We start from the raw sequence: 17,004 nt of genomic DNA, 5'->3' as shown, positions 1-17,004 counted from the left end.
TTTTTTATAGGCCTCCTAATAGTTCTAGGGATGTAGAGGAAAGGATGGCGAAGATGATTCTGGATAAGAGCGAAAGTAACAGGGTAGTTATTATGGGAGACTTTAACTTTCCAAATATTGACTGGAAAAGATATAGTTCGAGTACAATAGATGGGTCGTTTTTTGTACAGTGTGTGCAGGAGGGTTTCCTGAAACAATATGTTGACAGGCCAACAAGAGGCGAGGCCACGTTGGATTTGGTTTTGGGTAATGAACCAGGCCAGGTGTTGGATTTGGAGGTAGGAGAGCACTTTGGGGACAGTGACCACAATTCGGTGACGTTTACGTTAATGATGGAAAGGGAAAAGTATACACCGCAGGGCAAGAGTTATAGCTGGGGGAAGGGCAATTATGATGCCATTAGACGTGACTTGGGGGGGATAAGGTGGAGAAGTAGGCTGCAAGTGTTGGGCACACTGGATAAATGGGGCTTGTTCAAGGATCAGCTACTGCGTGTTCTTGATAAGTATGTACCGGTCAGACAGGGAGGAAGGCGTCGAGCGAGGGAACCGTGGTTTACCAAGGAAGTGGAATCTCTTGTTAAGAGGAAGAAGGAGGCCTATGTGAAGATGAGGTGTGAAGTTTCGGTTGGGGCGATGGATAGTTACAAGGTAGCGAGGAAGGATCTAAAGAGAGAGCTAAGACGAGCAAGGAGGGGACATGAGAAGTATTTGGCAGGAAGGATCAAGGAAAACCCAAAAGCTTTCTATAGGTATGTCAGGAATAAGCGAATGACTAGGGAAAGAGTAGGACCAGTCAAGGACAGGGATGGGAAATTGTGTGTGGAGTCTGAAGAGATAGGCGAGATACTAAATGAATATTTTTCGTCAGTATTCACTCAGGAAAAAGATAATGTTGTGGAGGAGAATGCTGAGCCCCAGGCTAATAGAATAGATGGCATTGAGGTACGTAGGGAAGAGGTGTTGGCAATTCTGGACAGGCTGAAAATAGATAAGTCCCCGGGACCTGATGGGATTTATCCTAGGATTCTCTGGGAGGCCAGGGAAGAGATTGCTGGACCTTTGGCTTTGAATGTTATGTCATCATTGGCTACAGGAATAGTGCCAGAGGACTGGAGGACAGCAAATGTGGTCCCTTTGTTCAATCAGTCCGGGCTCTCGCTCAGTCCGGGCTCTCGCTCAGTCCGGGCTCTCGCTCAGTCCGGGCTCTCGCTCAGTCCGGGCTCTCGCTCAGTCCGGGCTCTCGCTCAGTCCGGGCTCTCGCTCAGTCCGGGCTCTCGCTCAGTCCGGGCTCTCGCTCAGTCCGGGCTCTCGCTCAGTCCGGGCTCTCGCTCAGTCCGGGCTCTCGCTCAGTCCGGGCTCTCGCTCAGTCCGGGCTCTCGCTCAGTCCGGGCTCTCGCTCAGTCCGGGCTCTCGCTCAGTCCGGGCTCTCGCTCAGTCCGGGCTCTCGCTCAGTCCGGGCTCTCGCTCAGTCCGGGCTCTCGCTCAGTCCGGGCTCTCGCTCAGTCCGGGCTCTCGCTCAGTCCGGGCTCTCGCTCAGTCCGGGCTCTCGCTCAGTCCGGGCTCTCGCTCAGTCCGGGCTCTCGCTCAGTCCGGGCCCTCGGTCAGTCCGGGCCCTCGGTCAGGAGAGCCTGAAATGGATTTCAGAGTTCCCACCTGCCATTAACAAAAGATCCCCCGAAACTCTCTTCCCCGATGAGATTTAGTTTGAATCTCTGCTCGAAATGACTCTTGTTGTTTCCATTTCTGAGTGATTAGTGTTGCCTCTTGCAGCTGCTTGAATAATGTTGACCTGTTTTCTTACAGATTGTTCTGGAAGAGGCTGCGAGGCCGTTGCACATTAAGGAAATCAAGCAGAGGATCCTTGACCGGGGACTGGTCCAGTCGAAGTAAGCTGGCATTTAGTGTGGCACATAGTGGCCAGGCTGAGCTCGGTGCAGTGTGAGACACAACATTCGGACTGCAGGAATATCCCTGTGCTCACTGCTGGTCAGTGTCATTAACACCATCGTAGTACACCGGGAGCTACAGATCACGGTTGTCCCTGCTCTGCCCTCGCAGCGTCACTCGGCTGTCGCAGAGAAACTGACACTTTAAAAAAAATATATTTTTATTCTCCTTTTTCATCAGAATTTACACCCACCAACAAACAATCAACGGTAACAAATACAATGGCAATCCCCGGCCAACAATTCCTCCCTCCCACCAACCCCCAAACAACCCACAACATTTTAAATACAAACATCAAAGAAAAAGAAGCAGGATCCACCATCCCCCCCCCCCCCCCCCATACATAGTCGCCAACAACATACACAGTCCAACCCCCCCTCGCTCCCCCACCCCCCCTCGTTCCCCCACCCCCCATCCCCACCTCGCTCCCCCACCCACCCCCCCCTCGCTCCCCCACCCCCCCCCCTCGCTCCCCCACCCACCCCCCCCCTCGCTCCCCCACCCACCCCCCCTCGCTCCCCCACCCACCCCCCCTCGCTCCCCCACCCACCCCCCCTCGCTCCCCCACCCACCCCCCCTCGCTCCCCCACCCACCCCCCCTCGCTCCCCCACCCACCCCCCATCGCTCCCCCACCCCACCTCGTTCCACCCCCCTCGCTTCCCCACCCACCCCCCTTGCTCCACCCCCCTCGCTCCCCCACCCACCCCCCCTCGCTCCCCCACCCACCCCCCCCTCGCTCCCCCACCCACCCCCCCTCGCTCCCCCACCCACCCCCCCTCGCTCCCCCACCCACCCCCCCTCGCTCCCCCACCCACCCCCCCTCGCTCCCCCCACCCACCCCCCCTCGCTCCCCCACCCACCCCCCTCGCTCCCCATCCCCCACCCCCCCTCGCTCCCCCAACCCCCACCCCCCCTCGCTCCCCCAACCCCCACCCCCCCCTCGCTCCACCCCCCTCGCTCCCCCCACCCACCCACCACCTCGCTCCCCCACCCACCCTCGCTCCCCCACACACCGACCCCCCCCTCGCTCCCACACCCACCCACCCCCCTAATTGTCACCCAATTCTTGAAAGTGCATAATAAACAAAGCCCAGGAATTGTAGAACCCTTTCCCTCAACTCAACATTATTATACCTTCAGTTTGTCAAGCATTAAGAATTCCAGTAGATCCCCCCGCCAGGCCCAGGCACAGGGCGGAGATCCCCCCCGCCAGGCCCAGGCACAGGGCGGAGATCCCCCCGCCAGGCCCAGGCACAGGGCGGAGATCCCCCCGCCAGGCCCAGGCACAGGGCGGAGATCCCCCCGCCAGGCCCAGGCACAGGGCGGAGATCCCCCCGCCAGGCCCAGGCACAGGGCGGAGATCCCCCCGCCAGGCCCAGGCACAGGGTGGAGATCCCCCCGCCAGGCCCAGGCACAGGGCGGAGATCCCCCCGCCAGGCCCAGGCACAGGGCGGAGATCCCCCCGCCAGGCCCAGGCACAGGGCGGAGATCCCCCCGCCAGGCCCAGGCACAGGGCGGAGATCCCCCCGCCAGGCCCAGGCACAGGGCGGAGATCCCCCCGCCAGGCCCAGGCACAGGGCGGAGATCCCCCCGCCAGGCCCAGGCACAGGGCGGAGATCCCCCCCGCCAGGCCCAGGCACAGGGCGGAGATCCCCCCGCCAGGCCCAGGCACAGGGCGGAGATCCCCCCGCCAGCAGATCTCCACCCAACAGAATCCGCCTTTGGGCGATCAGTGAGGCGGTAGTCCTGGCCGATCCGACACCCCGAATATGGTTTCCAGGGGACCCGGTTCAAGTTTTAAATGTACCACCTTCGAAATTACCTTCAACACCTCCCTCCAATACCCCTCCAGTTTTGGACAGAACCAAAACATATGAACGGGATTTGCCGTGCCTTCCCCACAGTGCTCACAGACATCCTCTTTCCCCTTAAAGAGTCGGCTCATCCTCACCTTTGTGAGGTGCGCCCTATACACCACCTTCAGCTGTATAGGCCCAACCTGGCGCATGAAGTTGAAGCATTCACCCTCCGGAGTACCTCACACCACAACCCCTCCTCCATGCTCCCTCCCAACTCTTCCTCCCACTTTGTCTTAATCCCTTCCAGCGGGGCCTTCTCTTCTCTCAGAATCACCCCGTAAATCGCCGACACCCCCCCTTCTACATTTCCCCGTTGTTAGCACCTCCTCCGACAGTGTGGAGGTGCCACTGGAATGCTCCGCATCTCCTTGTTAACGAAATCTCGGACCTGCAGATACCGAAACATCTCTCCCCACCCAACCCATATCTCGCCCCCAACTCCTCCAGTCCTGCAAACAGGCCCCCTAGAAACAAATCCTTTACTGCCCTAACTCCCCTCTCCTCCAATCTTTGAAAAATCCATCCCACTTCCCTGGCTCTATGATTCCCCGAATCGGCAATTCCCTTGACCCCGCCCACAACCTAAAGTGCTGGGGCAACGGCCTCCATATTTTCAATGTCGCTACTACCACCGCACTCGCCGAATATTTCCTCGGGGGCATCGGGAGCGGCGCTGTTGCCAGCGCCCTTTGTCCGGACCCCCTGCACAGACTCTCCACCATTCTAACCCACTGGGCGTCGCTCCATTCTAACCCACTGGGCGTCGCTCCATTCTAACCCACTGGGACTCGCTCCATTCTAACCCACTGGGACTCGCTCCATTCTAACCCACTGGGCGTCGCTCCATTCTAACCCACTGGGAGTCGCTCCATTCTAACCCACTGGGAGTCGCTCCATTCTAACCCACTGGGGGTCGCTCCATTCTAACCCACTGGGGGTCGCTCCATTCTAACCCACTGGGACTCGCTCCATTCTAACCCACTGGGACTCGCTCCATTCTAACCCACTGGGAGTCGCTCCATTCTAACCCACTGGGCGTCGCTCCATTCTAACCCACTGGGAGTCCCACCATTCTAACCCACTGGGCGTCGCTCCATTCTAACCCACTGGGGGTCGCTCCATTCTAACCCACTGGGGGTCGCTCCATTCTAACCCACTGGGAGTCGCTCCATTCTAACCCACTGGGGGTCTCCATTCTAACCCACTGGGAGTCGCTCCATTCTAACCCACTGGGAGTCGCTCCATTCTAACCCACTGGGGGTCTCCATTCTAACCCACTGGGAGTCGCTCCATTCTAACCCACTGGGGATCGCTCCATTCTAACCCACTGGGGGTCGCTCCATTCTAACCCACTGGGACTCGCTCCATTCTAACCCACTGAGAGTCGCTCCATTCTAACCCACTGGGAGTCGCTCCATTCTAACCCACTGGGCGTCGCTCCATTCTAACCCACTGGGGGTCGCTCCATTCTAACCCACTGGGACTCGCTCCATTCTAACCCACTGGGAGTCGCTCCATTCTAACCCACTGGGGGTCTCCATTCTAACCCACTGGGAGTCGCTCCATTCTAACCCACTGGGAGTCGCTCCATTCTAACCCACTGGGAGTCGCTCCATTCTAACCCACTGGGACTCGCTCCATTCTAACCCACTGGGCGTCGCTCCATTCTAACCCACTGGGAGTCGCTCCATTCTAACCCACTGGGAGTCGCTCCATTCTAACCCACTGGGGGTCGCTCCATTCTAACCCACTGGGGGTCGCTCCATTCTAACCCACTGGGACTCGCTCCATTCTAACCCACTGGGACTCGCTCCATTCTAACCCACTGGGAGTCGCTCCATTCTAACCCACTGGGCGTCGCTCCATTCTAACCCACTGGGAGTCCCACCATTCTAACCCACTGGGCGTCGCTCCATTCTAACCCACTGGGGGTCGCTCCATTCTAACCCACTGGGGGTCGCTCCATTCTAACCCACTGGGAGTCGCTCCATTCTAACCCACTGGGGGTCTCCATTCTAACCCACTGGGAGTCGCTCCATTCTAACCCACTGGGAGTCGCTCCATTCTAACCCACTGGGGGTCTCCATTCTAACCCACTGGGAGTCGCTCCATTCTAACCCACTGGGGATCGCTCCATTCTAACCCACTGGGGGTCGCTCCATTCTAACCCACTGGGACTCGCTCCATTCTAACCCACTGGGAGTCGCTCCATTCTAACCCACTGGGGGTCTCCATTCTAACCCACTGGGAGTCGCTCCATTCTAACCCACTGGGAGTCGCTCCATTCTAACCCACTGGGAGTCGCTCCATTCTAACCCACTGGGACTCGCTCCATTCTAACCCACTGGGCGTCGCTCCATTCTAACCCACTGGGAGTCGCTCCATTCTAACCCACTGGGACTCGCTCCATTCTAACCCACTGAGAGTCGCTCCATTCTAACCCACTGGGAGTCGCTCCATTCTAACCCACTGGGCGTCGCTCCATTCTAACCCACTGGGAGTCGCTCCATTCTAACCCACTGGGCGTCGCTCCATTCTAACCCACTGGGCGTCGCTCCATTCTAACCCACTGGGGGTCGCTCCATTCTAACCCACTGAGAGTCGCTCCATTCTAACCCACTGAGAGTCGCTCCATTCTAACCCGCTGGGGGTCGCTCCATTCTAACCCACTGGGCGTCGCTCCATTCTAACCCACTGGGGGTCGCTCCATTCTAACCCACTGAGAGTCGCTCCATTCTAACCCACTGAGAGTCGCTCCATTCTAACCCACTGGGAGTCGCTCCATTCTAACCCACTGGGAGTCGCTCCATTCTAACCCACTGGGGGTCGCTCCATTCTAACCCACTGGGGGTCGCTCCATTCTAACCCACTGGGAGTCGCTCCATTCTAACCCGCTGGGGGTCGCTCCATTCTAACCCACTGGGGGTCGCTCCATTCTAACCCGCTGGGGGTCGCTCCATTCTAACCCACTGGGGGTCGCTCCATTCTAACCCACTGGGGGTCGCTCCATTCTAACCCACTGGGGGTCGCTCCATTCTAACCCACTGGGCGTCGCTCCATTCTAACCCACTGGGAGTCGCTCCATTCTAACCCGCTGGGGGTCGCTCCATTCTAACCCACTGGGGGTCGCTCCATTCTAACCCACTGGGGGTCGCTCCATTCTAACCCACTGGGAGTCGCTCCATTCTAACCCGCTGGGGGTCGCTCCATTCTAACCCACTGGGAGTCGCTCCATTCTAACCCACTGGGGGTCTCCATTCTAACCCACTGGGGGTCGCTCCATTCTAACCCACTGGGAGTCGCTCCATTCTAACCCACTGGGCGTCGCTCCATTCTAACCCACTGGGAGTCGCTCCATTCTAACCCACTGGGGGTCGCTCCATTCTAACCCAACTCCTCACCACCTCCGCATTCGCCCCCCAGTTATAGTACAGTAAATTCGGGAGAACCAAACCCCCCTGACTACCGTCCTCTCTGTAACAGAACCTTCCTAATCCTGTCCCCCCCCCCCATATAAACAAGGTAATCATTTTTTCAACTTCCTTAAAAAATGCCTTTGGCAAAAGGATCGGCAGGCACTGAAAAATAAATACAATTCGCGGTAACACATTCATCTGAATTGCCTGCGCCCGAGCTGCCAGCGACAGAGGGGCGACCATCCCACCTTGTCAGATCTGCTTTCACCCTTCCCATCAGACTAGTAATGTTGTACCTACCTTGAATATATACAAGAGGCGGCTGGATGCAGCACTTGGGGAGAATGGGATCAAAGGTTATGGGGCGAAAGCAGGATTAGGCTATTGAGTTATATGATCAGCCATGATGGTGATGAATGGCGGAGCAGGCTCGAAGGGCCAAAAGGCCGCCTCCTGTTCCTACCTTCTATATATGTATGTATCTACAGAGCCCCCCCCCCCCAATCCCGTACCATCTGCACCCCCAGATATCTAAAGTGGGTCGCCGCCCTACGGAATGGCTGCCCCCCCCCCCCACCACCCCCACCCCCAACCCGGTCGGGACAACACAAAATATTCACTTTTATCTAAATTTAGCTTATACCCCGAAAAAGACCCAAACATTCGAAGCAGCTCTAATATGCCCCCATTGATACACTCGGTTCCGATACACACAATAGCAAGTCGTCTGCGTACAAAGAAACCCTATGCTCCACCGCCCCCTCCTCCCCCGTACCCGTACTATCCCTTTCCACACCTCCGAACTCCTCATCGTGATGGCCAAAGGCTCGATCACAAGTGCGAACAACGGGGGGGCCATAGGACAATATCCCGAATTCATACCATTCGTACGGACACTCGCCCTCTGCTCCCGATACAGCAGCCTTACCCAATCCACAAATCGTGGCCCAATCTCAAATCGTAGCCCAACCCCAAACCGCCCCAGTCCCGCCATCAAATACCAACACTCTACTTTGTCAAACGCCTTCTCAGCATCCAACGCCACTGCCACCTCTGTCTGCCTCCCCTCTGCCGGTGCCATAACCACATTCAATACCCTCCTAATGTTCGAAAAGAGCTGCCTCCCCTTCACAAACCCCATCTGATCTTCGCCTAACACCTTTGGGCGGCATTCCTCCAACCTACCTGCCAACACCTTCGTCAAACCCTTGTTTCCAAATTCAACAGAGATATGGGCCTATACGGCCCACATTCTGTCGGATCTTTATCCTTCTCGAGCAACAAGGAAATCGATGCCTGCCCCAAAGTCTGTGGCACCACCCCCTTCCCTATCACCTCCTCAAACATCCCCACCATCAGCGGCGCCAACCTCTTTATAGAACATAGAACGATACAGCGCAGTACAGGCCCTTCGGCCCACGATGTTGCACCGAAACAAAAGCCATCTAACCTACACTATGCCATTATCATCCATATGTTTATCCAATAAACTTTTAGATGCCCTCAATGTTGGCGAGTTCACCACTGTAGCAGGTAGGGCATTCCACGGCCTCACCACTCTTTGCGTAAAGAACCTACCTCTGACCTCTGTCCTATATCTATTACCCCTCAGTTTAAAGTTATGTCCCCTCGTGCCAGCCATATCCATCCGCGGGAGAAGGCTCTCACTGTCCACCCTATCCAACCCCCTGATCATTTTGTATGCCTCTATTAAGTCTCCTCTTAACCTTCTTCTCTCCAACGAAAACAACCTCAAGTCCGTCAGCCTTTCCTCATAAGATTTTCCCTCCATACCAGGCAACATCCTGGTAAATCTCCTCTGCACCCGCTCCAAAGCCTCCACGTCCTTCCTATAATGCGGTGACCAGAACTGTACGCAATACTCCAAATGCGGCCGGACCAGAGTTCTGTACAGCTGCAACATGACCTCCCGACTCCGGAACTCAATCCCTCTACCAATAAAGGCCAACACTCCATAGGCCTTCTTCACAACCCTATCAACCTGGGTGGCAACTTTCAGGGATCTATGTACATGGACACCTAGATCCCTCTGCTCAGCCACACTTTCAAGAACTTTACCATTAGCCAAATATTCCGCATTCTCTTAAAATTCTCTTTAAATTTCTTGCAGTACTCCACCGGAAACGCATCTGGTCCTGCTACCTTCCCCGACTGCATCCTCCCAATCGCATCTTTTATCTCCTGCTCCACTATCGCCCCCTCCAATGTGGCCTTATCCTCCCCTCCCCAACCTCGGGTATTCCAAACCATCCAGGAATTCCTGCATCTCCACATCCTCCACCGGTGGCTCCGACCTATACAATCTCTCGTAAAACTTCTCAAGCACCCTATTAATCTGATCAGGAGCCACCACCAACCTCCCTGCCCTATCCCGCACTGAACAGTATCCCTCGCCGCTGCCTCCCTCCGCAGTTGGCCCGCCAACATGTGCCCTGCCTTCTCTCCATACTCGTAAACTGCTCTCCTTGCCTGCCTCAGTTGGCGCATCGCCTTCCTTGTGGACTGCCAGTCAAAGCTCGCCTGCAAGATTTTCCCCTTTTCCAACAGTTCTGGATCCACATCCTCTGCACACTACCTGTCCACTTCCAACATCTCACCTATTACCCTTTGCCGCTCCACCCTCTCCTCCTTATCCACCTTTGGCTTAAACAAGATCACCTCCCCTCTCACCACCGCCTTCAGAGCTTCCCATACCACCGCCTGCGAAACCTCCCCCGTACAATTAAACCCCACGTATTACTTTCCCAAACTTATCACAAAACCCTCGATCCCTCAACAGCCCCATATCTAATCTCCACCACGGCCTCTGCACTGTCCCCTCTCCAACACCATATCCACCCAATGTGGCGCATGATCTGATACCGCAATTGCTGAATATTCCGACCCCTTGACCCCGGCCGACAGCGCCTTCCCCACCACTAACAAATCTATCTGCGAATAGACCTTATGGACCAAGGAGAAAAATGAATGCTCCCCCGGGTGCAGAAACCTCCAGGGGTCTATCCCTCCCATTTCCACCATTAGTCCAGCCAACGCCTTCGCCCCCCCCTGACGGGACAAGCGATCGCGGCCGTGACCTATCCAACCTTTGGTCAAGACGATCTGGCCAAGAATGGAGCCAAGATAGTTATTAAGGGATATCTGTTGTCGTGTACCCCACTTGGTATACTGAAACTACACCGTGTGGATACCTTTTGCCTTCCCTCAAGGAAGCTCCCTTAACTCGATGTCAGTTGAGGACACGGTACCGGATCCTTCGGGTAGCCTGCCCTCCAGATCACGGAAAGTGTCCTAAACCACCCTGCGGTGAGTAACAGCCATGAACCTTTTCCCATCCCATTCCCCAAGGGCTCCCAGTGGGATGTGCTGGAGGATGGTTTGAGGTTCTCTCCCCTAACGCTGTGGCAGCACATAACCGCTGCCCATGCCAGCATTACGCCTGTGCCTACAGTCATTCCTATTCGGAGTACCTCCCACCCATCTGTGACTTCACAGCTCCAGGGTCCCAGGTTCGATTCCGGCTTGGGTCACTGTCTGTGCGGAGTCTGCACGTTCTCCCCGTGTCTGCGTGGGTTTCCTCCGGGTGCTCCAGTTTCCTCCCACAGTCCAAAGATGTGCAGGTTCGGTGGATTGGCCGTGCTAAATTGCCCTTTAGTGTCCAAAAAGGATAGGAGGGATTATTGGGTTATGGGAATAGGGTGGAAGTCAGGGCCTACGTGGGTCGGTGCAGACTCGATGGGCCGAATGGCCTCCTTCTGCACTGTATGTTCTATGTAAGTCGGCTGCCTGCTGACCCGGGAATGCTGTCCCGCCAATGTTGTGTTGTGGAGAAGGTCTGGATAGCTAAGTCCACCTGGATCTTTCCTTTCCTTATCTGATTTGTCGACTGTCTGAGCGAGCTCAGTTGCTCTGTGCCTGTCGGATTATGCTGCCTGGTGTCTTGTCGATGTTAAGTGAATCGACCCACCAGGCTCCAAATAGGTCGCCTGACGTACGTCCGGGGAGGTGAAATTCGCCCCTGTTAAAGAGTCCGTTATCTGCAGACCGAAGCTGTGGCTGCTGCCACATAGGTGGCCTCCCGTGATTATCCCTGCCTCCGGTGTGACAAAACACCGCTGTGCGGGACCGACCTACACGGCCGTAAAAGCTTCTTTTAGTGGGATAACATTGACGGTTACCTTGCTGTGGTTCGACAAAGGTTCGAGGGTCCGACAGGCACACACTTTGTAATGGGCTGACTCGGAACAGCACTCCACAGTGGTCATGTGTGCTAGGTCATTATGATGGGCTATGTATCCTCTAGATCCAGTACAGTAAACCCAGCCCTCCCGCACTGTTCCCAATGACTCAAACCTATAGCTGTCCTTAAAGGTTTCCTTGGCTGGGTTCTCCTGGGGGACTGCCAGAATAAACGTTATCCCTCCCTCAGTGGACCCACTTGCCTGGGCTGGTGACCACCGGTTTGTGCCTGTCCCCGTGGATGTGAAGGTTTATTCTGTATTGGGAGGTGAATAGTGTCGTGGGATTGTTCCGAACCTCAAGCCCTCTATATCAGCCCAGATATTGTCGATTGAATCTCTTGCAAGAGTGCCGCAGGCCCTTTAGCTTGCTCTTGGGTAGCGTTAATTATCCCGGCTGATACCTCGTCCAGGACTCGCAGAAGTCCTTCTCCCGGTACATTTATGGCAGTCAGATCAATCCCATATGCCCCATATCGTAGCCCCTTTCTGACTTCCCTGACTACCCAGGAGGCATAACTATTTATCTCCTCTAGCTGCACCGAGTTCAGGACCGAGTTTGCACTACCGACTAATCCTCCAATGTCCCCTAAAATACTCCTTTTCCCTCGCCTGCGCACCCTAGATTCTGGGGTTATTCCATAGTTACAGTCGTCTGGTCTCCTGCAGTCGGGCCTTTGCCCATTTAATGGGGCTGTGGTGATCGTGGCATCTGGAATGTAAAACCTCAACACCCCGGAGACGTTGTGTGTGATTTCCAGGGATACCATCGTAACGCCAGGGTTCGGGGTTTCCCAATCCTAACTAACCCGTCCGAGGGGAGGTCAACCAATTGAGGGCATCGGGTTGGCTTTTGGTATCCACAAGTACGTAGGGTTACAACATCTAATCTCACTACACCCGAGTCTATCACACGTGTACAGTATTCCTGACGGTACTGTCCTTCAAGGCCGGGATGTGGCGACTAGGGGCTTTTCACAGTAACTTCATTGCAGTGTTAATGTAAGCCTACTTGTGGCAATAATGATGATTATTATTCCCTGGCTCACACTGGGCACAGACTACACACTGTTGGCAGTGTCCGGCTATCTCTCTCCCCACCAGCATCTGCTCATCAGTATCATTTTATCTCGCCCAATGTGTGCTGGCACTTGATAAACTTTCAATAAGGTGTGCCTTGTACATCGCGGTGCCTTCATTCGCCCGTCTTTCCTCCAGACATTGTCCCCATCTTTCACGGCCCCGTCTTCCTCCCATTTCTTTCCTTCATTCCTTGTTGTGGCAAGCTGTACCTTCGCTCTGCCGTCTGGATCCTGCTCCTAACACAGTGACAGGTCTTGCTTCCACGCTGTACACTCTGCCCGGTGAAAGCTTTGGCCACCCTATCCGCGTAAGCATTGCCCTGTTGCTGCGGGGTCTGGATCTTTCTGCTTCTCTTGATTACCGCAGCTCCCGCTGGTGCCTTAGCTACCTGTACTAATTTCCGCACATCATTCTCAGGCTGTACATGCCCCCCGAGGAAGTTGTGTATCCGTCAATTTGAAAGAAAATGAAGAATCCCTCGTCTTCACTCTGTGAAAATTCCCGATCAGTACATTTGATGTGTAATGAGTTTACAGAGAAAATAATGAAATCTCGACCAATTTTTGAACAAACAGTTCAAAAGTTTTCCAATGTAGGTACAATGTAGGCTGCACAGGGCTCAGTAAACACAATCCTTCACATTCCAATTTACATTCCTTTGTTCTTTTTTTCACCTTTGGCTAAGAGCACCCGAGTTCAAACTAATCATTTACAAATCCCAATTGATACACTTTGATTTCCCCGTCTATTTCCTGATAATTGTGTCCTAAGTAACTTCCACAATGTTGATCATTATTAGTGATTTTTAAAGAAATTTCAAATACTCACCCCGTTTTAAATCACACTTCAGATCCCGTTTATAACTCCCAGTGGATGCAGAACTCAGTTTTGCAATACACAACTTAAAAAAAAAAACTAGAAGCACCAAAGGAAATTCACAAAATCTTATTAAACATAAACACACGGATTCGTCCACCGAGAGCTCCGCTCAAACGAAGAATTCAAAGCTTTCATCCAATCTCAACAAACTGAGAAATAACAATTAGAATTTGCAAAGAAAACAAATGAAGCGGATTAAGACAGTCGTCTTCATTCGTCTTTCTTCAAAACTGTAATTAAAACTCAAAGAAAAGGTAAATTCTCTCGTCAATATATCTATAGTAAGTTCAAATTCTTCTGCAGCAACAGGGGCTTATCCATTCCCCCAGAATCACCACTCTCGCATTCGGAACGCTTGCATTATCTTGGGGGGGCAGCAAGGTAGCACAGTGGTTAGCGCAATTGTTTCACAGCTCCAGGGTCCCAGGTTCGATTCGGGTTTGGGTCACTGTCTGTGCGGAGTCTGCACATCCTCCCCGTGTGTGCGTGGGTTTCCTCCGGGTGCTCCGGTTTCCTCCCACAGTTCAAAGATGTGCAGGTTAGGTGGATTGGCCATGTTCAGTGTCCAAAAAGGTTGGGTGGGGTTACTGGGTTATGGGGATGGGGTGGAGGTGTGGGCTTGGGTAGGGTGCTCTTTCCAGGGGCCGGTGCAGACTCGATGGGCCGAATGGCCTCCTTCAGCATTGTAAATTCTATGATTACAACTCATCCTGCTCCTTAACCACATTCAAAATACAACGACATACATACAACAAGCAACCTTGAAATGAGTAACAAAACCGGACGTCACAGGGTGACCTCAGTGACTCAGGCACGAGACACACTCACAGACAAGGAAAAATCACACACACCAACACACAAACAGCAACGTAACAAACACAAGTTGTTGTGTTTTTGTCCCAGCTGCCCGCAGCTCTGAATGAGTTGATTAAAGTCTGCAGACTATCTTTTAACCTCATATTCCTTAAAACCAATAAGTTCCTAATTTCTTTCACATATGCATTCAGAATATAATTCAAACCCTTTCCAACTTAATTTAGCTCCCTTTTTTAAACTCAAAAGACTTATCTCCCCAATCAAGACCTCCGTTGTCTTTATTCATTGTTTGATCCCCAAAAGCGCACATCATACCCCTTTCTCATACTTATTTATTTTGCTTGACCCGCCCACCTGCGGGTGGATCGCCGTGGATGTGTCCGGGTTGTATCCCTTCTCTCATCTTCTTAATTCATTTTATGTTGTGCTCAACTATGGTTTGTACCATAGACATGTCGGATCCCCACTGAAATTTCCCTGGTACCGACCCTCACTTTATCACTCCCGGCCATCTCAGCCAGTCAATGCACGTGTACCCTCTCGCACGTGTACCCTCTCGCACGTGTACCCTCTCGCACGTGTACCCTCTCGCACGTGTACCCTCTCGCACGTGTACCCTCTCGCACGTGTACCCTCTCGCACGTGTACCCTCTCGCACGTGTACCCTCTCGCACGTGTACCCTCTCGCACGTGTACCCTCTCGCGGTTCACCCTCTCGCGGGTTCACCCTCTTGCAGGTTACTCCTACGCGGCTACTCCTCCTCTCTATCAATGGGACCCTTCCGCCTTCCGCCACGTTTTACCCCTGCGTGGATTTTATGCACACTTCGCAACTATGATTCTTATCGATTCTATGCCGTGGCCGCCTTCCCCGGTTTGGGTTCAAGCTCGCAGTCCGACCCCTCCTCCGTAACGTTCTTTGGTAACCCAACTTATGGACGTCCAACGGCTGATGTGCAAGCCCTCCCCTAACTATGGGTGGTAAATTAAATGTACTCACCCGACTTGGAGCCACATAGTCGCTGGTCGTCCTGTGTGGTATCCTGCTGACTACGCCAATTGTTGGAGAGAATTCAAGCTGAGTTCTGGAGACTGCATTGAGCTTCAAGGGAAATCTTTATTGTTTCACAACAAAGCGAGACACAAAGAGCTCGCCCTGAATGATGCAGGTTCCCCCCAGTCCGTATTTATCTCAGATTGTACGCTGCAATGGTCAGTTATACTGTGCGATGTAGCAAGGTTCTGTATTGATATGATAATTATTTACTGAATACAGATAGTTTGAAAAGACGTAATATTAACAGACTGACTTGTTTTACTGAATGACGGATGGTTTGCATGATTTTGTTCAGTACAGACATTGTTTGAAACAGTCCTGATCATCGCATCTCCGGATGGTTTCTGGCCCCCACATGTCAAAAGGAAGTTTCAGTTCTGAGAGGGTGTTAACGGCCTCCCCTGCCTGGATGTCCGGGGATAATGATCTTGGAGTCTGGCTGTCTATGCGGTCTCCCTGATGGTGTTGCTGATGAAAACGGGTTTCTCAGACCGTTGCCATTGTGGCCGCTGGTGTGGCCTTGGTTGATTGCTGGCTGCCTGATGTCTTAGTTAACCCGTCCCTGTTTTCTAGTGAGGACTGACTAGCTTTTGTCCATGTGTGCCTTTTATTTGTGAGATTTAGACAGGATATGAATAGACATGGGAATAAAATATTTATATAAAAGCATGGTCCCCGATATTCCTACAGCAGCCTCCCAACCCCCGCATAACTATCCCAACCGGGGATTTCCCAACCCCCCTCTCCCTTCCTATCCACCATCATAACTCCGGGCCTTGCCCCATGAGCCTGACCCGCCCCCATCCATTGTTAACATCGGACCCCACCCCCTTCCCAGAATCCCCTCCTGCACTTACTCTTGAAAATGCCTCACCAAGTATCCCCCCCCCCCCCCACATTTTATGTCCGCAGCCCTTTTCCCCACCGCACCTTTGTTCACTAGCCGACTTGAGTTAGTTAGTGCGGGGGTTCCCGCCCAGGCCTTCCCTCCCCCTCCCCTCCCGCCCAGTGCCCAGGAAAACAGTCAAACACAAACATCTCAGCAAAATAGAACCATCGCAACAATCAAAAAAACCTAACCTCCATAACAGCGTGAAGTAAAAATAACAATATAGGTCAAAACTACATTTATACACTCTCCCCCACTCCCCTTTCACAGTCCACAACCACATTTCAGTCCCATTCTTCACTTCTGTCCCAGGCCTCGCTGCCTTCACAAACGCCTCCGTCGCCTCCACTGTCTCGAAATAAAAGTCTCTGCTGTTGTATGTCACCCTCAGCTTCGCTGGATACCCCAAATCGCACCCCACTGTCGGACAATGCCGTCTTCACTCAGCCGAAAGCCACTTGTCTCTTTGCCAGTTCCACCGTCAAGTCCTGGTAAATGCGAACACCAGCAGCTCCCGCTTCTGCTTTGCCCAGTTCAAAACCTTCTCCTTCATGTGGTACATGTACAAACAGATGATCACTGCCCTTGGCGGCTCATTCAACTTTGGCTTAGGTCTCAGCGACCGATGAGCTTGGTCCAGTTCATACCGAGAGGGTTCCTCACCCCCCCCATCGGTTCCACCAACGTCCACCCCCTCAGGCAGGACCACAGTCCTCAGATTTTGCCGCCTCGAGCGGCTTTGTGGGTCCTCCAGCTTTTCTCACAGCCCCTTGTTGGCCTCGAACACCCTCCGCAG

At 53.7% G+C, this 17,004-nt stretch overlaps 1 protein-coding gene across 3 annotated transcripts in view; it reads left to right on the top strand.

Moving 5' to 3' along the window:
* The window catches only part of tbrg1 (transforming growth factor beta regulator 1), a 181,901-nt gene that overhangs the window by 28,939 nt on the left and 135,958 nt on the right, over positions 1-17,004 (top strand). For all 3 annotated transcript variants that reach the window (XM_072491874.1, XM_072491872.1, XM_072491873.1), the window contains one exon: positions 1,806-1,888. In XM_072491874.1, the coding sequence (XP_072347975.1) occupies positions 1,806-1,888 (83 nt within the window). The remainder of the gene's footprint in view (positions 1-1,805; positions 1,889-17,004) is intronic.

Source organism: Scyliorhinus torazame, chromosome 28, assembly GCF_047496885.1.
Source record: "Scyliorhinus torazame isolate Kashiwa2021f chromosome 28, sScyTor2.1, whole genome shotgun sequence".
NCBI lineage: Eukaryota > Metazoa > Chordata > Chondrichthyes > Carcharhiniformes > Scyliorhinidae > Scyliorhinus > Scyliorhinus torazame.
This window is presented reverse-complemented; position numbering and strand designations above follow the sequence as displayed.